The sequence below is a fragment of the Scyliorhinus canicula genome, chromosome 1 (assembly GCF_902713615.1).
Source record: "Scyliorhinus canicula chromosome 1, sScyCan1.1, whole genome shotgun sequence".
In the NCBI taxonomy this organism is placed as follows: Eukaryota; Metazoa; Chordata; class Chondrichthyes; order Carcharhiniformes; family Scyliorhinidae; genus Scyliorhinus; species Scyliorhinus canicula.
In genome coordinates, this window is record NC_052146.1 from 40665136 (window position 1) to 40680654 (window position 15519).

The 15519-nt window shown below is 39.9% G+C and overlaps 1 protein-coding gene across 2 annotated transcripts in view; it reads right to left on the reverse strand.

Annotated features, from left to right (window-relative positions):
- Positions 1-6540: 6540 nt before the first annotated feature.
- Positions 6541-15519, reverse strand: part of LOC119961795 (sarcoplasmic/endoplasmic reticulum calcium ATPase 2) — a 113644-nt gene continuing 104665 nt past the window's right edge. The window contains exons 20-21 of one of the 2 annotated variants that reach the window (XR_005459744.1): positions 11380-13036; positions 6541-8494 (exon numbers count right to left, since the gene is read on the reverse strand). Coding sequence is in view for 1 of the 2 variants with exons in the window: in XM_038789131.1 (XP_038645059.1) it covers positions 8466-8494; positions 12916-13036 (150 nt within the window). In the remaining variant the exon portion in view is untranslated. The remainder of the gene's footprint in view (positions 8495-11379; positions 13037-15519) is intronic. The other variant, XM_038789131.1, reaches the window with a different exon arrangement.

A 15519-nucleotide genomic window follows, 5' to 3' on the forward strand; every position in this document is an offset into this window, starting at 1 on the left:
GCACTGTCAATGACACACATCCCATGAAATCATTTTGAAAAACTGCCCTGTGCAACATTAACATAAACCACATTGACAAGTACTTGTCAGTGTTTATATTTTGAAGTTTTCTCCAGCATGAGCAAAAATTATATCCTTGTATTATTTTACAGAAATAGAATAATGAATCTGAAATTCATATTTACATTTAAAGGCAATTACATTCCAAATTGTCTTTATCTCACTGGTCAAGAGAGAGGATGCTATAGCTGTGCTGAACAGCTTGGCTAGGATACAGCTATTCCTGGAGCTCAGGCTTTCAGAATGGTGTGCAATATTCAGGGAAACTATATTGATTTATGGTTATACATATAGGAAGGTCACATGGCCTGACATATCTTTCACCAACAAGCCAGGCGATCAACCCTGGCTCAATGACAAGGGTAGACGGATATGTCAGGAGCAGCACCAACCACACTTAAATATGGAGGTGTTAATCTGCTGAAGTTACAATCCAGGACTACAAGCATACTAAACATTGAAAGTAGCACACTACAGACAGGGCAAAATGATCCCACAGCCAAAAGATCATATCAAAGCTCTGTAGACCTGCCACATAAATCATGCATGGTGGTAGATGATTAGACAACAGGAGGCGGTAGCACCATGAGCAGCTTGATCCCAATGATGGTATAGCCCAGCAAGTGCATGCAAAAGATGAGGTTTGCAACAAAACCCCAGCCAGAAGTGGATAATCCATCCAGTTTCCTCCAGAAATCTCCACCATCAAAAAAAGTCCGTCTGCAGTCTATTCAAACTCACTTCGCAGGATATCAAGGAAAAGCTGAGCACATCGGATACGAAAAAGGCAATGCAATCCAATATCTTGGCTGTAGTGCTGAAAGCTTATACTCCAGGACTAGCCACGTCCCTGGCCAAGCTGTTCAGTATAGCTACAACAATGGCATCTACCAAACAAAGTGGAAAATTGTCCAATATGCCCTGCCCACAAAAAGTAGGACGAATCCAATCCAGCAACTGAGGAAGTCACTCCAATTTTACCACTCTTTTCAAAAGTCAAACGCTGGCAATTTACCAGACCAGTGGAGAAAATGAACATTTGGGACATGTTGAAAAAAGGGGATGAAAGTCAGCCAGAAAACTATAAACTGGTAACCGTCTAACTGTAGACTAGTGTCATTTGTATATTACTTGAACATATTGTTAATTCTCACTTTGAAGCTCACAATATCCTGGTATATAGTGTGGCTTTCGGGCAGCAAGGTCTATAGAAACAGTTATAGACCCATGACCTAGCTTCAAGTTTCAATAGAGATTAAAATTACTCACGTGGTAATACTGGATTTCTCAAAAAGTGCGCAACATAGTTCTTTAATGAAAAGCTCTCATCCAAATTTCATTACTGTGGAATCAGGGCGTCATTATGAAATTGGATCAGGCACTTCCTAACTGACTGAAGACAAAGAGAGGCATCTGATGGGGGGAATCATCTTCTCCAAGAAGATGACCTCCAGAGAGCCCCAGAAAACTGTTTTGAGACCTTTACTTTTCTGGACATACATAAAAAAGTGACCTTCCCAACAAATTTTAAAAAAACCAGGGCGCAACTATTTCAAATGATTGCATGATTTATGCAAGAGTGGAAATTCAAGGTCACATCAATTCACTGCAAGGTGATCTAATGGAATTGCAAAAATGGCAGGACCAATGGGAGATAGATTCAATGCCAAAAAGTGTTGCGCTACATGCATTACTGACAAAAAGGCTCCACCAAATAACTTCTGTAATCAAATTCTCAACAGATAAATACACAACCACATAGGACTCATCTTCAAAACAATTTTGAATGGGGATTCCACATTCAGCAGATATATCCAAAGCTCAGAGGAGCAATCTTTGGTATTGCACCAAAAATATTAAAGTTACAACTTGCAAAGCATTTGTTCATCCAAACTGGAGTATACAAGTTGTGCGCGGAATCTTTGTATGAATCAGTATGGAAAATACACCATTATTACATCTTTGTAGCATTGTGGATAGCACAATTGCTTCACAGCTCCAGGGTCCCAGGTTCGATTCCGGCTTGGGTCACTGTCTGTGCGGAGTCTGCACATCCTCCCAGTGTGTGCTTGGGTTTCCTCCGGGTGCTCCGGTTTCCTCCCACAGTCCAAAGATGTGCAGGTTAGATGGATTAGCCATGATAAATTGGCCTTAGTGTTGGGTGGGGTTACTGGGTTATGGGGATAGGGTGGAGGTATTGACCTTGGGTAGGGTGCTCTTTCCAAGAGCCGGTGGAGACTCGATGGGCCGAATGGCCTCCTTCTGCACTGCAAATTCTATGATGTTGATCAAAGATTTGGCATGGGAATCACTACAGCAAAGAGGAAAAAGAATAGATTGGCCATGGGCAGCACGGTACTTACCACTGCTGCCTCAGCGCCAGAGATCCAGGGACACAATTCCGGCATTGGGCGACTGTGGAGTTTGTATGTTCTCCCCATGTCTGTGTGGGTTTCCACCAGGTACTCCAGTTTCCTCCCACAGTCCAAAGATGTTCAGGTTAGGTGGATTGGTTTTGTTAAAATTGCCGCTTAGGTGTCCAAAGGTTAGGTGGGTTATGGGGATAGGGTAGGAACAGGCTGAGGTAGGGTACTTTTTCCAGAGGGTCGGTGCAGACTCAATGGGTCAACTGGCCTCTTTCTGCACTGTAGGGATTCTATGTCCTATAAAATATGGAACAGCGAGAAACAAGTACCATGTGCTCCCCAGCAATGATGAAACATGAGGTAGCGATTCACACAAGCTACAAAGACTATTTGTTTTCAAGATAGTGTAACAATCTTTCTTCCGAAGGGCAATCCCAGTGGAACAAGCTGCCAAAAGAAATAATCACAGCCCCATCACTTGAAATCTTCAAGACCCAAGTTTTACTTATTTCCATTTATAGATGTTTCATTATCAGGACTTCCATATCAGCAGGTCAAGTCTGGTTTAGCTGACACTACTCATTTAAATGTTAGGGGAATTCAGATATTGGTCTGTAATGCTGACATAACCAAAGCAAAAGCAATTAATGTCCCAGTCTTTTCTCAACCATTAGCAAAGTAACTAAAGGGAAGTCAACTGCATTATCAGGCAACACTTACTCAGCAATAAACTGCTCACCTGCTCAGTTTAGATTCCACAAGTATCACATGGTCTCAGAACTCAAATGGCCTTGGGAAAATGTGGACAAAAGAGCCAGATTCCAGAGACGCAAACGTGTTTGCCTTTGACAACAAGAAAGCATTTAATAGAATGCGGCAATGAGTCCTAGTAAAATTGAAGACAATGGGAAACATGAAGGAAATTCTCCACTTGCTGAAGTCATCCCTAGCACATGTAATTGTTGAAGATAAATCATCTCAGCCCCAGCACCTCCCTGCAGTATCCCAGGCCCAACCATCTTCAGCTGTTTGATCAGTGGTTTAGCCTGCATCATCAGGTAAGAAGTGGAAATGTTCACTGATGATTGCAGTATTCAGTTTCATTTGTTGCTCCTCAAATAGGAATGTCTGTGTCCACATGCAGCAAGGCCTGGATAACATTCAGACTGATAACTAACATTCATTCACACCACACAAGTGCTAGACAATGACCATCGCCAACAAGAGAAAATCTAGCCACCTCACCTTGATATTCAATGTGCTATCTAATGTCCCCACCATAGAATTCCTACAATGCAGGTGGTCATTCGGCCATCAAATCTGTATCGAAGAGCAGCCTATCTAGGCCCAGCCCAATCCCCGTAACTCAACCTGCACATCCCTGGGCACAAAGGGGCAATTCTATCACGGTGCAGGTTGGGAGGGCCGAAGGGCCTGTTCCTGTGCTGTAATTTTCTTTGTTCTTTGTTATTCCTTTATTGCTGCTGGTTCAAATCCTGGTGCTCCACACCCAACATCATTGTAGGTGAATCTTCATCATAGCAGTTCAAAGCATTGGTTCATCGCTGTCTTTTGGGGGGGGGGGGGGGGGGGGCAATTAGGGATGCACGGTAAATGTGGGCATGTCAACAACTTCTGTTGTCAATTATTTAAAAAAATAATTCAATTTTTGGATGGAATATGCAAAACCCTCAGATTAATGTACAAATAATTGTAAAGAAAAGGAATTGCTTAAACCAAACATTAAGCCAAAGCTTGCATGCTGCACAAATATTCTTATCATGTTACTTGACTAATAATTTATCTGCCACCATCCACCAATTCAAACATACACTAATATGATATGATACGTGTTAGTCACTGGCTCACCCAGGTTTGAATCATGCAAGTGGGCTGCACACGAGCTGAAACACGGTACGTGCCTTTTGTACTCTAAATTCCAAGCAGATGACTCAATGTGAACTTTGAATCAGTTAAGAGGTGACAATACTGCCAATACAGGGCTGTACTCGCACATAAATAGGTAGGCTTCAAAAGAAATACAATTTAATGTAAAAATATTGAACAGTGCAAGTTATATAAAAAAAAAAGAAAACATGTTTTACCCAAATTCAAAAATGGAAGAAATCATTCTTTGCACTTAGTAGGAAATAGATTATTAATTTTCCACCAATTTTAATTACGCTAAATATAATTGGGTCAACAATTATAGGAAATAGAATCTATAATTAGCAACTCATTAGAAAGCCGATGAACCTTCACCTATTCATTCAAATCTGGGGGAAAAGATCTCCTTAATACAAACTAATTGAAAGAAAACATTTGCTTTCTGCTAGAGACTCAAATGATTTAAAAAAATCAAAGTATTTACAGCATGGGCTTCACAGGTTCAGTGTAACCCTGTTTTTTTAAATTAAATTTAGAGCATCTAACTTTTTTTAAACAATTAAATGGGCAATTTAGTGTGACCAATTCACCTACTGCGCATCTTTTGGGTTGTGGGGGCGAGACACACGCAGACACAAGAGAATGCAGAAACTTCACACGGACACTGAACAGTGTTACCCTGATAACATGCAATATTTTCAGACAACATTACGTCAATCCAAACTTGTGGTTAACAAAATGACAGCTTCAACCTGAAGGATTCCAATTCTCGTACCTTTCAACCGTTACTGCATGGCAACATTTTAAGCAGAATTCCTTCTGCATTTTTGAGACTTTATTGCCTGTTCACACGTTTGGGATGCATTCACATTCATTGCGTTAGCCAACTTTCCCCATTGCACTACTTGCTGTCAAGAACTGCATTCCTGCCTCCCCCCCCCCCCCCCCCCCCCCCCAACCTCATCCCAATACTCATTGTAACTCCTTGTATGGCACAATTGCAGCTTTGGGATTTCTTGGAACACTGTAATCATAGATCAACGTGATCCACTTAGAATAGTACTTAGACGCAGTGCAATGTCATATTGTTGCATATGAATTACTGATGAAAATTAACTTCCTATAAACATCCCCTGGATGGAACCCACTGTCACTGAAATGCATAAAGTCACCATCCATAGTTCTAATGGTCTAAATTGGAATTTGAGGCCTAAACTTAATGGCATCCTACGAGTAGGAAGAGTCAGATATTCATCAGCCACATCCCACAATCATCAGGTGATTGATGTCAATGAATCAAGTCTAAATTACACTCCCACGTAGTTACATATTTAAAATGAAGTAGAAGGTGGCGACACCTGCACACGTGTGCAATTAAGTTTTTTATTTAAAAAAGGAAGGCACTCAACCAGTGATCCAAATTCAAACTTCACACATAAACGAATGAATGAAAAGTTATTCAGTACATCAAGTTTACTTTTAATGCAGATTTTTAAGACCCGATTTTTATAATCTGTCTAACCCATAATTCAACTCCCTCTCAAGCATTTCAAGCAATTCAATAGTCTGCCTTGAGACTAGTTGTTGTTCGTAGACAAGGGGCATAAAGAGCACAAGAAAAGTTTGCATGCTGAGCCAAAGGTAAAGATGACCAAAAGCATGGTCATGATGTCGGTCGGGATTCTCCGTCAGCGCACGCCGGCATGATTCTTTGTTCCTGCTGCATTGATTGGGAGTTTTAGCTGAGTGCCAAATTCTCGGTCCTTGCTAGCAGCAGTAGCGGGCGGATTCGCAACGGTGTTAAAAATAGGTTGTGGGATAGCAGTGGGTTGAGGGTGTGTGGGGGCTCTTGCAGCCATTGGCACGGTGGCAAAACGTTAGGGTGAATGGAGGGACGGAGGTGGAAGCGCACAAGAAACTGCTGGTGGAAAAAGAGACTACTGGTGGAAAAAGAGACTAAGGGGTAAAACCCTTGATGAATTTAAAAACGACAATGACATTTTGAATTGAAAAAAAAACCATGTGATTCATCAGGCAACGTAGGCCAAAGATAGGCAAGTGAGCTTTGAAGCGAGTTAGGATATGGGCAGAAATGATGTAGAAGATGCATTAATGAAACAGGTAATATCAGATATCAAACCGCAATTTTGAAGAAAAAAATTACACGCCAAAAGAGTGGAATCAATAGCGTCTGTCTCTTTCCCAAAAAGGAAAGTTACATGTAATATTGTGATTGATACTTTACTTTATTGAACTGCATTACATTCTCAGTGCCATATGCAAACATTTTATATATCACAGAATAATGCAGCGCAGAAGAGGCCCTTCGGCCCATTGAGTCTGCACTGACGCATGAAAAACATCTGACCTGCCTACCTAATCCCATTTGCCAGTACTTGGTTCATAAAATGTTATGATGTGCCAAATGCTCATCCAGGTACTTTGTAAAAGGATGGAGGCTACCCTCTTCTACCACCCTCCCAGGCAGTGCATTCCAGACCCTCACCACCCTCTGGGCAAAAATGTTTTTCCTCAAATCCCCCCTAAACCATGAACCAGTGTCCCCTCGTAACTGACCATCAACTAAGGGGAACAGCTGCTCCCTATCCACCCTGTCCATGCTCCTCAATCTTGTACAACTTGGTTAGGTTACCCCTCAGTCTTCTGTGCTCCAGTGACAACAACCCAAGCCTATCCAACATCTCTTCATAATTTACGTTCCATTCCAGAAAACTTCCTGATCAATTGCCTCTGCACCCCCTCCAGTTCCATTACATCCTTCCTAGAATGTGGCGACCAGAATTGCACACAGTATTGCAGTTGTGGCTTCAGCAAAGTTCTACAGAATTCCAACATGATTTCCCTGCTTTTGTAATCTATGCCCCGAATGATAAAAGAGTGTCCCATGTGCCCTTTTGCACCACCCTATTAACCTGCCCTTCTGCCTTCAGAGATCTATAGACAAACGTGCCTCAGAACTTCCCAGTGTCATGCCGTTCATTGAATACTTCCTGTGTAGCATCTCTCACTTTTCAGGGTTAAATTCCACCTGCCACTTTTCTGCCCATTTGACCATCCAGCCTACATCTTCCTGTAACTCAAGACATTCAAACTCACTGTTAACCACTTGGCCAATCTTTGTGCCATCCGCAAATGTATGGATCTCACCCCCCACATAGTCATCCATGTCGTTTATATAAATAACAATAGGGGGACAATAAATGCAGAATTCTTAGATGGGTGGGGGTACAGCTAATTAATCATTTATAATTTTCCAAACCTTTCGGTACCACAAAAAACAGTATTTAATTTCACTGCAAGAACAGCAGATGTCTGGTTACATTTAAGTGAAAAACATTTGACATTTTAAAGGAAACATCACAGAGGATGTAATGTGGGTAACTTTATTTACCTGAACTTATGAAATCTGCATGTTACAATGTCATCACTGAAATAAACATAGGATCTTATTTACAGGTTTTCAACATTAAACATGCTGTTTTCTGGCAACTGACAGGTTCATTTTAAATCTGCATCGCAATTTTCTTATTGCACCAACGCTTCTGTTAATGCGCTACAACTTAAAATAGTTAACTTACAGTGCAAGAGGGAATTCTCTCATTTTGTCTCACAGCAAAAGAGAAAAAAAAACTTTCTTTAGAAAAAAAATATATTGAAGTTATGAAATCGTCAACCTACAGGATGTAATTTACATTCATGATTTGTATCTCTCATCTAGGTTTTTCATAAATATAATAGCATTTTGTACATAGCCATTTTTATAAAGTAGTTCTTCGTTTGTCTTGATGACCCAATACACAGATTCTGTTACTTAAACAGAAGGCATGCAATTTTTCATAATGTACAATTTATAAATTCAAATGAAATTTTACACAGAGATGTGGGTCCTCAACAGTTGGTGGTGTTTACTTAAGCAAAGAAACCCAACTTCTCTGGACTTTTGTAAAGTTCACGAGGATGTATTGCACAAATGTACAGTTTCTCTGAAGTCCTAAATTTCAAACACACTTTTCCTCCAAATAGCATACTATTGTTGCACATTATACATGCAATGGTCTTGTAGTTGTGCTTAAAAACACACATGCACGCGATAACAAAAGAACCTTAGTTTTCTGAAAATTGTTAAGGGAATTACTTGTTCTCCTCTTCATCTTCCATAACTGTTGAGAAAGGAAAAATTAAAATTAGCTGGTCACTCACGCAACAATATTTATTTAATTTAAAAAAAAAAGAAAGTAGTATCCAAACTAAACAATCTGCTCTAGAAATGAAAGTGAGCAGAGTGCCGGACATTGCCTGCTGACAGTGACAGAAAGCACTTCCAATAGAGGATAATACACAAGCCATTCTAAGGAATATGAACTGTGTTTTTTATTTTTTAAAAAGGCAGCTTTTGTTTTGTAAACACTTAAAAGCAAAAGTGCTACAGATAGTTACTACATACCAGAATTGTTTTAAAACAGCAAAAATGAATGAAACATGCACACACAAATTTCCGTTAAAACTGTGGAAAAAAGAATGACAGGCTACTGGCACCAATTGCAAACACTGCTGTTTATATTTCTATTTCCCCCGGGAAAGGGACACACTTTTTTGGTTCAACTTTAGCATGTCAATTTTTCCATTTTCTTTTCTTTCAGAATTCTCAAACTGTGTGTACGCCCTTCCCGCACCAGCATTTGTTTTTCTTTTGTGACGTTATAGAGACAATCTGCTGAAAGTCATCTGTTCTATTAGATGGATCTAGCCATCCCTTCCCTTCCTGGCTGAATGCAGGCTTGGGCACATTCACTCAATGAATCTAAAATGGTGCTTCTCTCTCTATCTTCCCCCTCCCTCTCCTCCTCCTCACTCTCTCTCCCCCCCCCCCCCCCCCCCCCAAACTGAAGTTTAAGCAGTGAGCTACCATCCCCATTTCTCACCTCTCAATTTTCACTCTTCTGAAATGATTCCTTGGGTACGAATCATTTGATGGCAGGCGTCCTCTAGTATCTCACCCAAGTGAGCATAATTTACATACAAGGCTCAACACCCAGTAGGGTATATGCGATTGTCAAGTCTGACCTCTCATCTAATAGAAGATCCTTACTTCTAGCATGAATCACTTTGAATCTGGCTGATTTTCTGCCCCAGTACACAACTGTAGCACATGCACAGCTGAGATCAGAGCAGAGTGGAAATAAATCAGAATTAATCCAAGTCTATTTGGCTACCTATTGGGTAAACTAGCTAAGCAAACCTAGACACTCCAAAATGAATTCTCAATAATGGCAACAAAACAATATGAAGACGACCCATAGAAGCCATAGAATCCTTGTAACCATAGAACGCCTGCAGTGCAGAAGAGGGCCTTTTGTCTGATCGAGTCTGCAGCGACCCTCTGAAACAGCACCCTACCTAGGCCCACTCCATCATTCTATCCACATAACCCCCTATTAAACTGCACATCTCTGGACACTAGTGGGGCAGTTTTAGCAAAACCAATCCACCTAACCTGCACATCTTTCGACTGTGGGAGGAACCGGAGCGCACATGGGGAGCACTGACAGTCACCCAAGGCTCGAATTGAACCCGCATCCCAGGTGCTACAAGGCAGCAGTGCTTACCACTGTGCTTTACTTCAAAATACCTGTAGTTATGAATAACTATTTTGTCATGGTCATGTCTGCTTCATTTCAGTTAAACTGTTCGGCCTTACAGTGAATCAACAGTTTGTTTTCCTATGTGGCCAATTCTGGTTTCCATTAATGTCATCCATTTTCATTGAAGAAAAAAAGTGAAGTGGGACATTAAAAATAAAGCTTTTACAATTTAAGCAGGTTTCAAATTTCAAAATAAACTGAGCAATTTTCAGGTGAAACTAGAAGAATAACCTTCTCTTTCTTCCCTCACTCTTCCCAAATTGAAGGGATAAAACCAAAACATTGGTATAATTAGAAAAAAAGTGCGTTCATTTAATTTTTTTTTTGTGTCACGGTGGTGCAGTGGTTAGCACTGCTGCCTCATTCATGGCGGTGAGGATCTGGATTTGATCCCGGCCCTGGGTCACTGTCCGTGTGGAGTTTGCACCTTCGCCCCGTGTCTGCGTGGGTCTCATCCCCACAACCAAAAAAGATGCGCAAGGTAGGTGTATTGGCCATGCTAAATTGACCCTTAATTGGAACAAGAAAAATGAATTGGGTACTCTAAAGTTATTTTTAAAATTTGCTTCTTTTCAAGAAACAAATATCGTAAGTGTCAGTAGGACAGTGCTGCTGTATCAATATTAGATGCCACTGTCAATCTTTTAGAATCTCACATGCACACTTGGCCACACCTCAGTAAATACAAGCATAATTCAACGTGCTTTAAGGAGAACATGGCCAGTCAACAGTGTTTTATAAGACCTTAGACATGTCTAGTGTTAAGCACAGTGGGTCATTTAGTGATACATGCCATGATACACGTTACCCTTAATGCTGAAAGCAGCTGAAAGAATATCTGTTCCCTTGCAGAATGTTCAGATAAAGATTTGCTTTAAAATCTACTTTAATAACTTCTATTTTAAAGCCAAATTGTTGTTTTTAAAAAATCACCTTTATTTATAGATTTTTAAAATCAGTAAAAAAAAAACTCAACTGCTTTCATTTTATTTCTCCATCTGGATTAATGTCTATGAAAACAAAGTGTTATTGTATAAGCATGCTTCAAGTAGTCTGATCCAGGATTCAGATACAATGGTCATTTGTAGACTTTCAAAACAAATTATAGTTTAACACTCAAATATTGGAATTCCAACATTTTAGTGAAGATATCTCCAGTTATATTTAACGCTAAAAAAAAACATAACTTTTCTTAAGTATTCAGCATTAACATCATAAAAGAAAGTTTAACAGCAAAAGAGGAATTAGGTTTAAAAAAAAATAAATCCTGCACATTTTGCCAGGTTTACAAAAACACTTGTGCTGAGCTAACATACCAGAATCCTGGACTAAACTCAGGAGAGTAAGTGCGTCCGACATCCGGAACTGGAATTAGGCCAGTACAAAAATGTAAATATACTCACTTTAGATGATGAATTTTGGAAGGCGTTGAAGAAGACACCATTGTTAGGTTTGTTAACACATGTAAAAATCACCTCACTTAAATGTCACTTTAGAAAACATGCTTTTGAACACTATTACCCAACATTTAGATTATTACAGTTGTAAACAGTTAGTAAGATGATAGTATGTTAAAATTTACTTTTAGTTCTATACATTATGTCAAATGAGTATTTGGTAATGTGCTACTTACAGCTTGCACCTAAATTCCCTAGTTTTAAAATATCATTGTTGCATGTCTGTGCTCAGCATTAGCATCTAGAAGTAACAATTAGCTTCCAGCTACTTAAGTGTTTTCAAATACATGTGAGTAGTAAATAGTTCTTCAAACCACATCCAAGTTTGTGTGACAACTGAGAGACTAACAATAAGACCTAAAAATAAAGGAATCTGCAGGGCTTTTTGTATTGCATTGGAAGAAACTACATGACCCAGCCTGGTTAAAAGAGAGACATTGAGAATTTCCTCTCCGTTAGACGAAAACATTTTATTTTTGACTCCTGTGAATTAACCCCTGATGTTGAGCACATCGAAGGTGAACTTGCAAAAAGAAAAGTAAAGAATCCCATCAAGACTGTTACAACAAAATACAAATCAGCAATTTAAATAAATACCATTTAAACTTATTTGGGGGGGGGGGGGGGGGGGGGGGGGACACAGCAATATGGGGTGTGGGCAGGGAAAAATAGAGTGTTCTGCACAGGCAGTAATCAGCATACCTCAAACAAGGTGGGCCTGTAAACATGACAGAGTTAGGAACACAGAAATGATTACAGGAAATAAAACTAAAGCTGGTTGAGGTAGCAATGCTCTGCTGAGTGCAGTAAATAAGGAGTTCCGAACTAAAAACCATTTGACAGAAGGCACAAAATAAGTCTACAATCGAACCCAACCAAAATAACCATGCGGTGACACACCATGCAATCCTGTTTTTTTTTAAATTTCCAAAAAGAATTTAACATTCTCTAGTAATCCATTTCTTTAGCCAAAAAAATACACCCGTCAGCTCATTGGTTCTCAATGTATACACAAAAGATGAACAAATTAGTAAACAGAACACATCTGTACATGCTGTTTCATCTACAAAAAACAAAATATTGCAGAAAATAGTATTAATCTCTGTACAGGCCAATGCACAGTTTTTTTTAAAGTTTTTTTTAAAATTGTGTAAAAATCAATCCTGTTTCTTTCTGGAGTTCAGGAAAAAAATATTAACTTCATCCATACATGGGTTCGTATGAAATTCAGCAGAAACAGACTCTTGGAATCAAGTGTTTAAATGATAAAAATTTTGGTCGAAGTTAATCAAATGCCATGTCTTCACTATTGCCAACGACAGCTCTATGCCAGTCAAGACCAGAACATTTCAGCAAAATTAGTGTCTGTACTGTAAAGCCATAAAACCAGGGGCACAGAAATGAGCACAAAAGGCCAGGAAATCCCCTCTGTACATGCCGAGAAACTACACAGTTTGTCACTAGGCAGAGTATACTCTTTACCCGGTTCAAGGTAGTTACGAGCAATAAATTTGAGTGTCTCATCCAGCAGAATAACAGGTAGAGAGATTTTCAGCACCATCAGCCACTGTGTTACATCTAGAGGTGTAATTTGGAAGATGAGCTGCAAGGAGACAGAAGCAATAATAAAATGTCTACTTTGCCCTCAGCAGAGATGTATTTTGAAATGACCTACAGAAAGAATCAATTAGCACAAAAAAAATCTACTTTTCAATGACTCGAAGTATGCAGAAAAGTACAAGTACAGAATAGTTCCTATATTAAGACCTTATAAAAAGGGCACTTTTCTTTTTAAAATCGGACATATAATATTTTACTGAATGCTTGTCCAGAGTTTAACCGAGGATTTTCACATTGCACCTTGTAAATTCCAAAAGTGACAGTGAGAGGCAATGGCTATGAGGAAAGACTTGAAAGATTGGGGAACTTTACACAGGGACAGAGACAGGTGGGGGGAGAAATTAAATACATACTTTCAAATCAATAGTATGAATGTTTAGAAAGGGCCAATAACAACGGGTGGCCGCCGCTGGATGGCAAAAAAGGAGTAGAAACCTAATTATCATGAGAAGAACGGACCATGGAATTCCTACAGCACAGGAGACAGCCATTAGGCCCATTGTGTCTGCACTAATCCTTTGAAAGAGCACCCTACCCAGACCATTCGCCGCACTATCCCTGTAACCTCACCTAACTTACACATCTTTGGACACCATGGGGCAATTTTATCATTGCCAATCCACCTAACCTGCACATCGTTGGGACTGTGGAAGGAAACCAGAGCACCTGGAGGAAACCCACACAGACACAGGGAGAATGTGCAAACTCCACAGTCCCCAGTGTTAGAATTGAACCTGGATCCCTGGCACTGTGAGGCAACAACTTTAACCACTGTGCCATGCAGGGAGATAGAAGTTTTTATTCCCCCACGTAGGGTTATCAGAGCACGAAATGCTTCAACACACCCGGTTACTGTAGCGGAGGTTACACCATAGCTTAAAGGGGAATGGATAAAAGAATAAGAGGACAGAAAAATTAGGAATTGAGATTGAAGATTTTGGGTTAAAGAGCTACCACATGATGGGGAAAGTAGCCTCAGCCTGTACTGCAAGCTCCAACATGGTGAAATGATTACCATAAATTACTTGTTTCAAAGTTAGGAATTAGGAGCAGAAGTAGGCAATTAAACCCTTTGAGCCTGCTCCGTCATTCAATCAGATCTTGGCTGATCACTTCCTACTCTCAAATCCCCCTCCCTACCTGTTCAGCATATCCCTTTAATCCACTATTTATCAGTAATATATCGATCTCCTTCTTGAAACCATTTAATGACTCAGTTTCCACCACATTATAGGGCAGCAAATTCACCACCCTTTGCAAGAAGTAGTTCCTCCTCATTGCTGTTCCAAATCTACCACCTCACAACCTATGATCTCTCATTCTAAATTGCCCTACAAGAGGGAACACATTTGGTCTATGTTGCGTTTATAAATCCCTTATAGTATTTTATATTCCTTGATCGGATCTCCTCTCATCCTTCTAAACTCCAGCGAGTTTAATCTTGCTTCACAAGTCAACCCTTTCATCCCCGGAATCAATTTGGTGAACCTTCTCTGAACTGCCTCCAATGCCACCACATCCTTCCACAAATAAGGAGACCAAAATTGAACACAATACTCCAGATGTGGTCTCACCAACACCCTATACAAATGCAACAACACTTCTCTATTTTTATACCCCAGTCCTTTTGCAATGGACATCAACATTCCATTTGCCTTTTTAATTACATGTTGCACCTGCACACCAACTTTCTGTGATTTTCATCAGAGGCTGCCATCTCCCTTAATATCCTAGGGTGCAGGCCATCAGGTCCCAGAAATTTATCTGCCTTTAATCCCATCAGTTTATACAATACCGTCTCCCAAGCGATGGTTATTGCACCAAGTACCTTTGCATTAACTGCAGTATTTGGAAAATTTTGATTTTCCTCTACCGTGAAGACAGCAGCAAAATATTGGTTCAGTATCTCCGCCACCTTTGTGTTCCCCATTATTACCTCACCAGTATCATCCTCTAAAAGGGCCAATATTTACTTAGCTATTCTTTTCCTCTGTATATACTTATAGAAACTTTTGGTATCAGTGTTTATAGTTTCAGCCAGTTTCCTTTCGTAGTTCAACTTATCTCTTTTGATTTTATTTTTAGCAGCCTTTTACTGAACCTTAGTTCTCCAATCCTCCAGTTTACCACCAGCTTTTGCAGTATGGTATACCCTAGATTTTGCCTTTGTGTCTTCCTCGACTTCCTTGTTTAACCATCAAACGTTTTTCTCTCTTACAATTCCTCTACCTCTCAGGAATATAGTTTAATTGAGGTGTTCAATATCTGCCTGAACATCCGCCATTGTTCCTCAACTGTGTTAAATAGTAAAACGTGGAGAAACAAGCCCAAACATGAGCATAACACAGTCCTGTGCCTAGTCGACACACTTTTTTTGGTTGGAACTGAAATGTTTGAATATCCAATATCAACGAACCACCCATTTATTGATCAACATTGCCTCTATACTTGCATTAAAAAGGTGGG